General features: G+C 40.0%; 1 protein-coding gene across 3 annotated transcripts in view; it reads left to right on the forward strand.

Moving 5' to 3' along the window:
- The first annotated feature begins 11,241 nt into the window (after positions 1-11,241).
- Cntnap2 (contactin associated protein 2) overlaps positions 11,242-14,535 on the forward strand; it is a 2,084,252-nt gene continuing 2,080,958 nt past the window's right edge. For all 3 annotated transcript variants that reach the window (XR_012908553.1, XR_012908554.1, XM_075953824.1), the window contains exon 1: positions 11,242-12,063. Coding sequence is in view for 1 of the 3 variants with exons in the window: in XM_075953824.1 (XP_075809939.1) it covers positions 11,967-12,063 (97 nt within the window). In the remaining 2 variants the exon portion in view is untranslated. The remainder of the gene's footprint in view (positions 12,064-14,535) is intronic.

Genomic DNA, 14,535 nt, shown 5'->3' on the forward strand with positions numbered 1-14,535 from the left:
CATTTGCTTGATAGGCCTTTTCCCAACCCTTTACTCTGAGTAGGTGCCTGTCTTTGTGGTTGAGGTGTGTTTCTTGTAAACAGCAGAATGTTGGATCCTGTTTTCTTATCCAATCTCTTAGCCTGTGCCTTTTTATAGGTGAGTTGAGACCATTGACATTAAGTGATATTAATGACCAGTGGTTGTTAACTCCGGTCATTTTTTTTTTAGTCGTAGAGTTTGTGTGTATCCCTTCTTTGGTTTGTGTTGATGAAGGGTCTCTAGATGCCTGAGTTATTGTGGTCATTATTGGACTCCTTGGTTAGTGATTTTCCTTCTATTACTTTCTGTAAGGCTGGATTTGTGGCTGCATATTGTTTGAATTTGTTTTTATCCTGGAAAATTTTATTTTCTCCATTTATAGTGAACGAAAGCTTGGCTGGGTATAGTAATCTGGGCTTGCATCCATGGTCTCTCAGTTTCTGCAGTACATCTATCCAGGACCTTCTGGCTTTCATGGTTTCCATGGAAAAGTCAGGTGTAAGTCTGATAGGTTTACCTTTGTAAGTAATTTGGCCTTTTTCCTTTGCCGCTCTTAATATTTTTTCCTTATTCTGAATGCTTTGTGTTTTGATAATTATATGGCGAGGGGATGTTTTTTTTTTGATCCAGCCTATTTGGTGTTCTGTATGCTTCTTGCACCTTCATAGGTATATCTTTCTTTAGGTTGGGAAAGTTTTCTTCTATAATTTTATTAAATATATTTTCTGGACCATTGAGCTGCACTTCTTCCCCTTCTTCTACTCCTATTATTCTTAGGTTTGGTCTTTTTATTGTGTCCCATATTTCCTGAATGTTTTGTGATGAGAGTTTGTTGGACTTGCTGTTTTCTTTGATCAGTGTGTTTATTTTCTCTATGGTATCTTCAGAATCTGAGAGTCTTTCTTCTATCTCTTGTATTCTGCTGGTTATGCTTGTTTCTGTAGTCTCTATTCGTTTACCTAGATTTTCCATGTCCAGCCGGCCCTCTGTTTGTGTTTTCTTCTTTGCCTCTATTTCAGATTTCAAGTCTTGAACTGTTTCCATTATCTGTTTGATTGTTTTTCCTTGGTTTTCTAGGGTATCATTCACTGATTTATTCAATTCTTCAAACTTTCTGTTATATTTCTCATCCATTTCTATAAGGGCGTTTTTTACATGCTGTTTAAGGGCGTCAATAACTTTCATGAAGTCGATCTTTTCTCCTTCTTGATTAAGGTGTTCATGTCCTTCCGTTGTGAGGTCGCTGGTTTCTGGTGGCTTCATGTTGCTTTTCAGTTTGTTGGGCGAATTCTTGCCTTGGCGTCTGCCCATCTCCCAAATACTCCCTTATGGATCTTCTTTTACCAGATCAGGTCTCCTTGCCTACCCAACGCGGCCTCCCCAATGTTGGCTCTCCTGGCACCAAGGGATCAGGTCTCCGTGCCCAACCCTGGCTCGTCCCAATGCTGATTCTCCCCAATGCTGGTTCTCCTGGGGCCGAGAGATCAGGCCTCCGTGCTGGTTGGGCAGCTCGCAAACAATGCGCCTACCCTGCTGGGTGCAGGCAGGACCCAGAAAAAAAGGAACTGCAGCCGGCCTGGACGCAAAAGAGGGCGGGGCGAAGTGGGGGGGGCTCTGGACGGAAGCTGGGTGTGCCAGGAAGAAAGAGGCAGTAACCAGGGAATAGAGGTCCTGCAGAGAGCCCAAGAAAGACAGGAGGCCAAGGGACCCCCGAGATCCCTGTCCCTGGCTGGCACCGCGGGCCAGAAACTCACCCCAACGCTGGTTCTCCTGGGGCCGAGAGATCAGGCCTCCGTGCTGGTTGGGCAGCTCGCAAACAAAGCGCCTACCCTCCTTGGTGCAGGCAGGCCACAGAAACAAAGGAAGTGCAGCCCACCCGGGCGCCCCGAGGACTGGGACCCAGCTCCCAATGCCACGCGCCAAAAGAGGGCAGGGGGGGGGCCAAGTGGGGAGGGCTCTGGACGGAAGCTGGGTGGGCCAGGAAGAAAGAGGCAGTACCCAGGGAATAGAGGTCCTGCAGAGAGCCCAAGAAAGACAGGAGGCCAAGGGACCCCCGAGATCCCTGTCCCTAGCTGGCGCCGCAGGCCAGAAACTCACCCCAACGCTGGTTCTCCTGGGGCCGAGAGGATAGTTCATATTTTTAACTGCTACTCTCCAAGAGTAGTTTTTATGAAATGTATGTCTCACCTTTATTAATGTCAGTGTCTAAGCAAACCAAAGCTGGATGGATACTTTGAAAGCAACAAAGTCCATGTTGGATTAGGGCCTGGAGAGATGAGGCAATTGCTCAGAGAACTTGCTTCTTTTGCAGAGAACCTGAGTTCAGTTCACAACATATATGTCTGGTAGCTGATAGCTTCTTATAACCCCAGCTTCAAGGTACCTGATGCTCTCTTCTGTCCTCTGTAGGTGAAAATAAACCTGAATATATATTTACATTCCCACACAGAGATGCATACATATAATTATAAAAAATTCAATCTAATCTAATAAACTCGGTACCAGACATGAAAATTTTCTGTTTCAGTAGTTGGTCAGGGTAGTCCAAGTAGCTCTCTTTCTCTCCCCTCCCTCCCTCCCCCCTCTCTCTCTCTATATATATATATGATATCGATCATATATATATGATATAGATAAAGATATTAGATATAGATTTGCCTGCTATCCATGATTGATTCTGAGAGGCAAGATATCACATACTTAGGACACAGACTTTGGAGGACTTCAACTAGATCAAACCTGACAACTTCTTTCCTGAGCTCTATCTTCCATAGTATCAGAAAGTATTATGGTATTAAAGTGGTAAGCAAGCTGTATGGTATTAAAGTGCTAACAAGCTGTGATAATGACTATGACCACAACGACCAACAAAGCAAGATATCACAAGAGTTCCATAGCCATCAGCTACATAATAGGACTTAAGGCATACATAACAGGATAGAAATCATGCCTTGCTCTAGAATCTTACCTAAATAATGGATTAGTAAGTCACAGATCTTAGCATAGAATCTAAAACCACACTTTGGTTGGGTGGAATAATTCCTACCTGCAGTTTCATAATTATACCTTTTACACGTAGATGATTGTAGATTTAACCAAACATCAAAGAAGAGGTTTTTTTTTCACATAATATGAAGACCATTAGAGAAAAACCACAACAGGACACAATACAGAAATCAAAGAAACACTGTGTGCCCAGCTGTAAAGGATACATCCACAATGCAACTCCTGCACTTAAGTCTCAGAGAACATCAGAGAAGAGGGAATGGAAAGATTGTGAGGGTCAGAGGACCAGGAAGGCTTCTGTGAATCTGTAACTCCTTGAAAAGTTTGCCTAACCAAGACTTGAACAGTGACAATATCTTAGACATGCTAACACAGAGGTGGGGAAATCCCAAGTTCCAACTCCTGAACAAAGGGCTTCAGGCAACTAATGACTATTGAGAGAGGAAAAACTAACCTTTCACAAACAGTGAGGCCCTTGTTTGCTTGCCCACAACTGAATGATCCATCCAGAAATCATATATACATATTATACATATACAATAAAAGTGAATTTGGCAGATACATTCTTTTATTTGAGTGCTGCTTATGTAGGACAATAAAAAATATGACATCAATTTGAGAGGGAGGAGTATGGTAGGGTTAAAGAGAGGAAACCTGGGAGGGTTTAGAAAGAAGAAAGGAAAGGAAAAGTACTCTAATTGTATTTTAATTTAAAAATACATTTTTAAAAAGTAACATTCAAGATTCTAACTTTTATACATATTTTACCTGCCTCTCATAAGGCTCCTAAGGCTGGTTATTAATTCCAAGTATATTCTCCTATGTGCATTAATTATCTTTTTCTGAGTTCAACATCCTAATTATTGTTAAACATGCAATTTATTGTTAATTAGGTAAATTAAATTATGCACACATTGTTTCTAAGCAAATGTTATTGAAAACTTTTTTCTAAATCATGATAGACATTCCAGATTTTATGACCACTAAAATAATGTGGAATTTTTGACAATCTTAAGTTTATAAAGTTTCCTGTATCAATCTCTGCAACTCTTGATATTTGATTATGATATGAAGCATCTCACCTCACCTATGGGTTGCAAGCTTTGCTGTTGCAGGAAGCCACTTGTTCATCCTGGCTTCCTAGAACTGAAATAATCACACAGAAACTGTATTAATTAAAACACTGCTTGGCCCATTAGCTCTAACTTATTATTGGCTAACTCTTACATCTTAATTTAACCAGTTTCCATTAATCTGTGTATCGCCACATGCCAGTGGCTTACCTGCTAAAGTTCCTGCATCCATCTCTTATAGGCTCCATGGCTTCTCTCCAACTTCTCCTTCTTCCTTCCAGAATTCAGTTTAGTCTTTCCCAGCTACTTAAGTTATACCCTATCAGGCCAAGGCAGTCTCTTTATTCATTAACCAATAAAAGAAACACATAGACAAAAGGACCTCCTGCACCACTTTGCTGATTTCAGAATCCAGGTAAATGCTTTCTATATACACCAGAGGTTTTTGATGCAAGATGTTTTTTTGTATGCTGTGACTATGTTTTTCCCTTATTAGTTTATGAATAAAGCTGTTTCAGTTAATGACCAAGCAGATTATACCTAGGCAGAAAATCAAAACAAAGATAGGAAGAGAGAATGGGCAGGGGAGAGAGACAAAGAAAGTTGAGTCTGGGAGCCACCATGTAGCACCTAGAAAAGTGGGAGGCCAATGCATCACCAGTAAGTCAGATCCACATGATGATACATTGATTAATAAAAATGAGTTAATGTATAAGATAGAGGTAGCAAGTAAAATGCCTAAGCCATTTGCCAAACAATTGTAACTGGTATTAAGACTCGGAGTGGTTATTCCATAAATGACTGTGGGACCCAGTGGGTAGAAAAAACTGGTCCAATGGGACCTAGAGGCAGGAGAAAATACCCATGTACAGGTTTTAGCATAGGATTTAACTTGGTTCATTCCTTTTGCAGTAGGTAGTGCATGTCAGTATCTCGTGCATATTCTAGTACTCTCAAAGAAAGCGGTGCTAAAATCTTTTTAAGGTATAGTAAAAGAGTGACAGTGTTCCTTTCTTAGTTGGGTACGTAAAATATTTTGTGTGTATGAATATTTTGACTGCACGACATGCATGCAGTTCTTGTGAAGGCCAGAAGAGGGCCGTTTAAATCTTGAAACTGGAGTTGAAGCTTGTTGCCAATGGCCACCATTCATGTACTAAGATTTAATGGAAGTCCTTCCTTAGCAAAAAAGTCAATACTTTACCCCTGAGTCATCTCACCAGAACCAAAGACATGCCTGTGTTTTATCCTAAGGAAATATTACTGACTTCTTGGCAGAGTTGGGTAATCTGCACCCCAGAATTAAAGCCTATTTCTTGGGAATCACAAGACTTCTTTATCTGTGAAAAGTACTGTGACTTTCAGTGCTTCATTTAATAGAGTTCTTCACATAAAAATAGTGTTAGAAGTGAATTACTTTAGCCCTTTTCCAATATTAATTACATTTTTGGTGGATTTCAAAGTATTTACTATCTGACATGTTTTGTTTTTACATACATTCTGAATATTTATTGATAATAACATGAGAATACTAATGAAGTCATATCATTAGCATTTGCTGGAAAATTTTGATATAAAGAGAATATAAACTTATTTTTATCTTTGAATTAAAGTGTTAAATGCCAGTTCTGCAGATGGAAGTTGCCTATAAATATGATGTTGGCCTTAAGAACAACATCAAGATCAATAATAGTAGATACTGAGGAAATGTTATTGATGGGATGATGAATGTGCATTTGTGTGTGTGTGTGTGTGTGTGTGTGTGTGTGTGTGTGTGTGTGTGTGTGTGTTAATAACAGATCTGCCACTATGGGTTCATGTTAAAAAGAAAAAGACCAAATGTGATCCCAGAGGTTTCTATGGAGTTCCCTAGAATTGAGAAGTGCCCATGCTTCCCTAATTTCAATTTCTCTGTATGATGATTCATCATTATTCTCAACTAGAGTGTACCCTCTGTTACTGCGGAGACTGACATGTAACTCTGGGTATGTCTTTGGGGACATTTCCAGATGATTAAATGAGGGGACAGAGCCAACTTGAATAAAGATGGCACAACTAATGGGTTTCAGGCACAAACATGATTAATTGGAGGAAAATAGAAAGAGGGTGTAGTATTAACCTTTTTTTCTCTTTGTGTTCCTTCATTATATGGAATGCTATGCTCTACCACATCTTCTCCATCACTTTGAATTGACACCTTAGAAACCTTGAGCACAAATGCATCTTTCTTCTGTCAAGTTGTTTCTGTTAAGTACTTATTCATTATAATTGAAAGACACTATTTTTTTTCTCAAAAATAAGGTAATTTGTCTCCCTTCTTTTACAAGCATGGCCTTATTTTCTTTTTGTATGCCATTAGCCAGTGCTTTACTAGCCTAAAGCTTTGATTTACTTTATATCCAGCTAATGTGACATTTAGGATCATTACCAACTCTATTCATTCATTTTTCAAAGACACATAAAATCCAGGTACTGATCTGAGTTCACTTTCTGAAGCATAGTTGTCATTAGCTATCAGTCAGGCAATTGACAGCACTTAATTATATGAACAGTATCTCACCAAGACAAAAACTTATTGATTCCAACCTTCTCACTAACACATATAGTCATAATTAAAGGAAAGAAAAAGAAATTTCTTCACAGTGGTTTTAATAGTGAAATGGTGAGGAAAAGCAAGAATGATGCATTAGTACCCAAGGAATCATATTCATTATTACATTCATTCTGTTGTGTGCCTCCTAATATTCAAATCTAGTTAACAAGTGTGAAAAGCTACAGCTCATGTAATGATGGTCAAACTGACACTCAATACATTTAGAAACTTCTTTGATAACACTTAAAATCAGCCCATGATAAACAGCAAGAAAATTACAAAGTGTGACCTGTAACTTCAAAAAGAAACACAGCTTACTTTTAAATGCTTCATTTTACTTTAGTGGTTCCAAAATGTCTGTATACTGATTATAATGATTTTAGGTAAACAATTACCTAGACATATCTATTAGAGTTATTTTTGCTCAATATTATAGGATATACAATAGCTATAAATCTGATTACTATACTCACTGAATGACATCCATTGTCGTACTGAAAATATTGTACTTTTAATTTGTTCCTCTTTCTTTTCTTCTGCTTAAAGTATTTTGAAACCACATAGGTTGTACCTAACACAACAGTTTAAATGGAGAGACATACTTAAACAATTGACTGCTGTGGAAGGTTGTGCTCTCTGAAAATATTTTCTCATGTTTTGTTCCTTTGAACTCCTACAATTGATTGATAGCAGATCTGTCTAGAGTTCTGGCAAGTTTTCATTGACTTATAACAGTCTATGGGAATTCAGGGAGAAAAGGGACATGATTTTAACCAAGAAGCCAAAATTGTACAATGGAAAAAAAGAAAGTATCTTCAACAAATGATGATAACATAACTGGATGTTAAACATATAGAAGAATTCAAATAGATCCATATCTATTGCCATGCACAAAACTCAAGTCTAGATGGATCAGAGATCTCAACATAAGCCTAGTTACACTGAACCTAATAGAAGAGAAAGTAGGAAGTAGCCTTGAACTCATTGACATAGGGGACTACTCCCCAAATATAACACCAAAAGCAGAGATACAGACAGCAGCAATTAATAAGTGGGGCCTCCTAAAATGAAGACAATTCTGTAAGGCATAGGATACAGTAAATAAGACAAAATGGCAGCCAAATAAATGGGCAAAGATCTTCACCAACCCCACATATTATCTCTAAAATATATAAAAAACTCAAGAAACTAGATATCAAAATATAAAATAACCCAGTTAAAAATGGGGTACAGGTCTAAACAGAGAAGGCTTAACAACAACAACAACAAAAAACTATAATGGCTGAAAGACATTTAAGGAAAGGCTCAACATCCTCATCCTTCAGAGAAATACAAGTCAAAATAACTCTGTGATAACATCTTATACCTGTCAGAATGGCTAAGATCAAAAACACTGATGACAACTTAAGCTGGAGAAGATGTGGAGTAAGGGGAATACTTTTAACTGCTCATGCAAATACAAACTTGTACAACTACTTTGGAAATTCATACAGTGGTTTCTCAGAAAATTGAAAATCAATGTACCTCAAGACCCAGCAATACCACTCTCAGGCATATACCCAAAGAATGCACATTAATACTACAAGGTCATTTGTTCAACAATGTTCATAGCTACTTTATTCATAAAGCCAAAACCTGCAAGCATCCTAGACCCAAAGAATGGATAAATAAAATGTGGTGTATTTACTGAGTGGAGTATTACTCATTGATAAAAACACAATAACTTCTTGAAATTCACATGCAAATGAATGGAACTAGAAAAAAAAATCTTCAGTGAGGTAACCAAGACCCAGAAAGTATAGATATTAGACAAAATAGATATTAGACATAAAAAGAACCATCAGGTTACAATCCACAATCCCTAAGAAACTAGGTAACAAGGAGGACTCTAACAGAGACATGCATGGATATCCCTGAAAAAGTAGAAATAGATAAAATCTCCTGAGAAAACTGCAAGGAAGATGGAAAGGAGGGAAGAAGGCAAGGAGAGAGGAGAGCATGAGGGAATGTGATGGTTGAGTTGTTGGAGGGAAAAAGAGGGATAACAAGGAAAGAAGTATCTTGATAGAGAGAGCCAGTATGAGGTTATGGAGAAATCTTATGCTAGAGAAGCTTCCGTGAATCTACACGGATGACACCAGCTGAAGCTTTAAGTAAAAGTGGAGAGAGTGCCTTGACTGACCTTCCTATAATGAGATTGATGACACCCTAATTTTCATCATAGAACCTTCATCCAGTAACTGATGAAAGCATATGTAGGGATCTTTTGTTGGAGACCACTTGTTTGTTCCCAGATGCTCAGCCCTGAAATAATCACACAGAAACTGTATTAATTGAATCACTGGTTGGCCCATTAGCTCTAGCTTCTTGTTGCTATCTCTTACATCTTAATTTAACCCATACCTATTAAATTGTGCATTGCCACATGGTTGTGGCTTACAGGCAAGGTTCTGGCTCATCTGTCCCCAACAGTGACCTCATGGCATTTCCTGACTAAGCATTCTTTCTCCAACCATTCAGTTTAGTTTTCCCTGCCCAGCTCTGTTCTGCCCTGCTAAGAGTCAAATCAGTTTCTTTATCCACTAACAAACAAAAGCAACACATATACAGAAGGACTTCCCACTTTAGGTATCCACAGCTAAGCACTGAGTCAAGCTCCCAGAGTCCAGTTGAAGACAGGGAGGGGGATTATATGAGCAAATTGTTCAAGATCATGAAGGGGAAACCTACAGAGACAGCAGAAGTGAGCTAGTGGGAGCTCACTGACTCTGGACTCATAGCTGGGGGACCTGCATAGAACCTAACAAGGCCCTCTGAATATGGATGATAGTTCTATGGCTTGGGCAATGTGTAGGACTACTGGTAGTGGAACCATATTTTATACCCAATGCATGAACTAAATTTTTGGAGCCCATTCCCTATGGAGTGATACCTTGCTCAGCCTTGATGCTAGTGGATAGGGGGTTGGTCCTGCCCCAACTTGATATGCCAGACTGTGTTGACTCCTCATGGGAGGGTTTATCTTTTCTGAGGAGTGATGGGGGTTTGGGTAGAAAGAAGGTGGGAAGGGAGTGGAAGGAGGTAGGGAGAGGGAACTGTGGCGGGTATGTAAAATTAAAAAAAGAACTTTTAAATAAACGGATTTTTTAACAAGAAATAGGATATTTTCTCATTCATGCAGATGCCTTCTTCGCCCTATTTTACGGTGGAAAGAGTGGTTTATAACCTGAGCAGTAATATTCTTCCTCCCCACTGCTGCTCAGCTCTCTATTTCTTTTTTTTTTTTTGAGTTTACCCAATCTGTAGCTCTTACTAGGACAATGCATCCCTTTAAATCGATATGGAAAAATGGCTTAAATTAATGCTGAATCAGGCCCATTAACACCACACTGATTATGCAGTAAACAGACAGTATTGTTTACAGTAGACCTTTCCGAGACCTAACCATGACATTAAAACTCAGAATCTATTCTGGGAGTAGGCAAATCTTCATAAAAATTTTATTTATCATGAAAGGCAAATGCTTATTCATTGCATAACACTGAAAGACATGGTTACTCCTCCTCAGACCTTCCTAAACATCATTAGATATTAAGATGAACTATAATTCTTAATTGTGTCTGTAAAGTCAGTGAAAAGATTGCTTCTGTAGGGAGGAAAGAATCCAAGTACTTTATGTGGGCTGGATGTTAGGAAAGCAAATCAGTGTAGAGTTACTAGATGGGAGCTGTGGGGCGAAGCTTGAGTTTTATTTTTGAAATTCACTAAATCATTACAGAAAAAAAAATCTTCTCTATAGACCTTCCTAGTTCTTAGTGCTCACAATGCCTTAAGTACCCTGGAATAATTATCATTTGACTGCTTATTTATTCTGGTTTTGCTATTGGGTTTGCTTGTGTTTGTATTTGCTGGAGTGTTGTTTTCTAAGCAGCATGTGTTTGGTGAATGTGTGCATGAGTATGTACGTGCATATATATGAGAAAATATAAAATAATTACACATTTCAAACATCTGCGTTAGGTACATCTGCAATTCTAGCCCTCTGGTCCAGCCAGTCAGGATGTTTAGACCTGTCACTTGGTGTTCGGACTACTCGGAAGACTGCCTTTTGGACGCCTGACGGTGGTTCCCGGGGGTTCGAAGCTCCAGGAGCCTGTACCATCTCTATCCGAAGGGGAGGAGAGGAGGTGAAGAGAAAGCATGCCATCAAGGAGCTTCTCCCTCCCATGAATGGGTCAAAGAACCAGTAAGGAGGTCTAGAGCAGGGTTCTTAGATTACACAGCAAAGCCCTAACTTCAGAACCGTGGACAGCAGCACCTCCCGCCTAGAGAGAGGCGCGTGCATACCTCCTGCCTTGGCCGGGACTCCAGCCTGGGCCGGTGGTTTCCTTCTCAGTTTTGCTTCCAAACCAGACGAGGGCAGGGCAGAAGGGTTGTTATGGCCAGAGGAGTACGGTAGAAAAAGAGAAGGAAAAGGAGGAGGAGGAGGAGGAGGAGGAGGAGGAGGAGGAGGAGGAGGAGGAGGAGGAGGAGGAGGAGGAGGAGGAGGAGGAGGGGCCGGGAAGGGAACAAGAAGGGAAGAGGGGGAAGGTTTCCCTTTGCCAGGCTCGCCCAGGTCTGCAGGCGCTGCTAGAAGCAGCGGCATCTCCAGCTCCTGGCTACTGTTGCCGCTGCTGCTGTGCTCTATAGAGATGCTTCTCAGTGCTGCGCCGCGCTGAGGCCAAGCGAGCACCCGGGGCTGTGCTCCGCTCCGCACATCCTTGATCTCAGCCTGGGAACTGACAGCCTACTGGAAACCCCTCTGAGTCGCGCTGCACAGTGGCCACCCGAGCCCTCGCCCGCATTGGCAACAGCGGCATCGCTGGACACATAGCTCTCCGGTTCTCTCCTGTAGGCTCAGTGCTCTCCAGATTTCCCCCACGCGTCCTCTGGTGATTTTTTTTTCCCAGAGAAGAGGGCGGGGTAGGTGTCAGTCTCCTCCTCTCTCTCACCCCTCCTATTTCTTCTCGGTTTGAATTTCTTCCCCTGGCATTTCACTGGCTCTCAGAGCAAGAGACCAGACCCACAGATAGGGGAAAGCAAGGCTGCGCCTCTCCTGCTGCTGCCAGCCCAGAACTGGAACTGGAGGGGGTGAGGGGAGAGGAAACGAAGCAGGAGGAGCTTGGCTTCCTCTTGCATCTGAGGACAGACCAGTTCCTTTCAAGAACCCCACGGAGAAGCGGACTGCATCTCCGCAGCGAGCTTTTGGAGTACTGCTGGCCCGGAGGCGAAGGATGGTGGTGTCCCTGAGAGCAGGCTGCAGGGCAGCGCTCTTGCTCTGGATTCTCAGCAGCTTCATCTGCAGAGCCTGGATGGCTCCCTCCACGTTTCGTAAGTAGTTCTCTCCTCTCTGTGGCTCCGTACTGGAGCCACTTCAGTGCCGCATTGGTGTAAGGGCGCCCAGGCATCAACTCCGAGGAGCATTCGCAGTTTTTGCCCCTGGTGTATGTTTATGTGCATGTATGTGTATCGGATGCCTAGCACTTGCAGGCACTGCCGCAGAGAAGCAGAAAAACTCTAAACCCGGGGAGCTCCTTTTTTAGTGTAGATGATTTTCATAGTGCTGGATGCTTCTGGAAAGTTGTTCCTAGTCTTAAAGATTGCTCCGCAACTGCTTTTGATGAGTGTAGTCGTTTCTTGCGACCGATTTGCACAGACTGGAGAAGATTACATTTTACTTGGGTAGTGAGGAAAATAAGCAGAAGTTTCTGATTTTTATTGATGGTTTTAACTTGAGCATTGGTCTGAGGAGGAAAGAGGAACAGACCTCAAGTAGTTTGGGTACCTTTGGACTCACTAATTTTTTTCTGCCCTCTTAAAAAAGTTAATGCTCATTTAGCAGTTGATTATACATATGAAAACGGAGATCTAATATTGGAACTGAAAATGTGCAAATTACTTAGTAGTTTCGGGTAATGGGCATGACTCATGCAGGCCATGACTTGGGACGGACAGTGCAAAGGAAATGTTATGTTATTAATGGTTAATGAAGAGATGGTTTAAAAGTTACGTCGCTGTCCAAAATGTGTGTTTTTAAGGACAGAGTGAAAGGGCAGATATGGTTTGTGTTTTGATGAGGTTTAGATGAAATGGAAGATTCCAGCTCATTTTCTTCATTCCTTTAGAAATGCATGCTGTTTATGAAGAGAGGAAGGACATAGTTGGCTTTGGCTGAGGAAGAGTTAAAGGCTGGACTGATTTTCTGTGGTACTTTGTAGAGTTTTCCTAAGCACAGCCTTGTTTCTGAGGATGGGTGAATCTGTTGGTGAAGGGGTATGGATTTGTGGAGTTCAGAGGGAAATATTCTCCACTTAGATAAGTTGAGTTGACTCCAGAGGCCTCACATGTTTTGTGGCCCTCTCTCTGTTTATAGTTCTGTGAATGTATTCATGCTTACCTCCATCTATGTTTCCATATTAATATTATCATTCCACTGTACAAAGTGTTAATAATACTTTATTATATTTTGTTAATGAAAAAATCTTGAAATAGGCTTTATATGTTGTGATCAGCAATTGCCTACAATGCTACCATTAGCAGTCGGTTGACATAGTCCCAAAGGACCATCTATGAGCTTCTTTGCGGTGATTAAAGAGAGAGAAAAGTGAGAAAAAAAAGACAGCCAAGTTGTAGTAAACTTGAACAAAGGAAATTTTACGGTAGTCTCAGAATACAAACAAACCTACAAAAAGTACTGCTTTTATCCATGTTTATTGTATAGAGTTAAATGGAAATAGTGAAACAAGACTGTTTGATGCTGACATCTACAGAAATGTGTAACACTACCTATGGGATATTATTCTGATGGAATTTCAATTTCCATTTCAAAATATGTTTGTATAATGGTATGGGATTTGCTTCCACGCTTCCTATATACTCGCTAAAAGCTAAAGTATGTTGTATTCTGTGGTTTGATTTCCTACTTCCCAATAGCTTCCAGAATTCTGTCTCTCATTTTTTCCACATGCCTTAGTAGAAATGGGTCAATCTAAAGCAATCACCATGCGTTCAGAATGATATGTTCACCTTCATTACTCTGCTATAGTTTGAAGACTCAAAAGTCCTTATTTCATATGTGCTTTTACTACTTAGAATTCAGTGAAAAATAACATAAAATCATAACTTTAGACATTTTTCTGAGCTTTAAAATTTATTTAGTTCTTATTCTATACAAGATAAATAGTTACAATATATTTTAAATGTTTTTTAAAGAGTTAAAAATGGATTAGCTGCGATAGGGTTTTATTAAGTTTGAGTTTAAACTCTGAAACACAAGCCCAAAATTGTCACAAATCCTGGAAATAAATTTAATGAGTAATGCCTGAATTTAGTGATGAGAATGAACTCTTAAATTTATTTTATTTTTACACATAATGAAAAATATACATTTTATGTTATACTTATTTTGAAGTTATGTTTTCAATACTTAGAAAGACTCAAGGCAGAAAAACAGTAACTCCATGAATCTAAGTTAATGAACAGCTCAACCAGGAGGGGTCATCATGACACAAAAAGTAGCAGAAAACCCATGTCGTTCATGCTTTGAAAATATGATGACTATGCTCAAACATCCTTTTACCAAGTAACTTTGGAGTGTAAAAGGAATTTTCACATAGATGATTGATATTTTAAATTTCATAATATACATTTTCAATAGACCATTGCCTAAGGTTTATTTCTTTAAGCTGCTCTGGACATGCGCATAAAGGTTTCTCATCCTGTGTTTTATACATACATTTCAATTTAAATTAAAAGAAGCTTATTTCTTGGATCAAACAAAAATCTGATCTCTTTCCGTGTGGC

This window comes from Microtus pennsylvanicus, chromosome 19 (genome assembly GCF_037038515.1).
Source record: "Microtus pennsylvanicus isolate mMicPen1 chromosome 19, mMicPen1.hap1, whole genome shotgun sequence".
In the NCBI taxonomy this organism is placed as follows: domain Eukaryota; kingdom Metazoa; phylum Chordata; class Mammalia; order Rodentia; family Cricetidae; genus Microtus; species Microtus pennsylvanicus.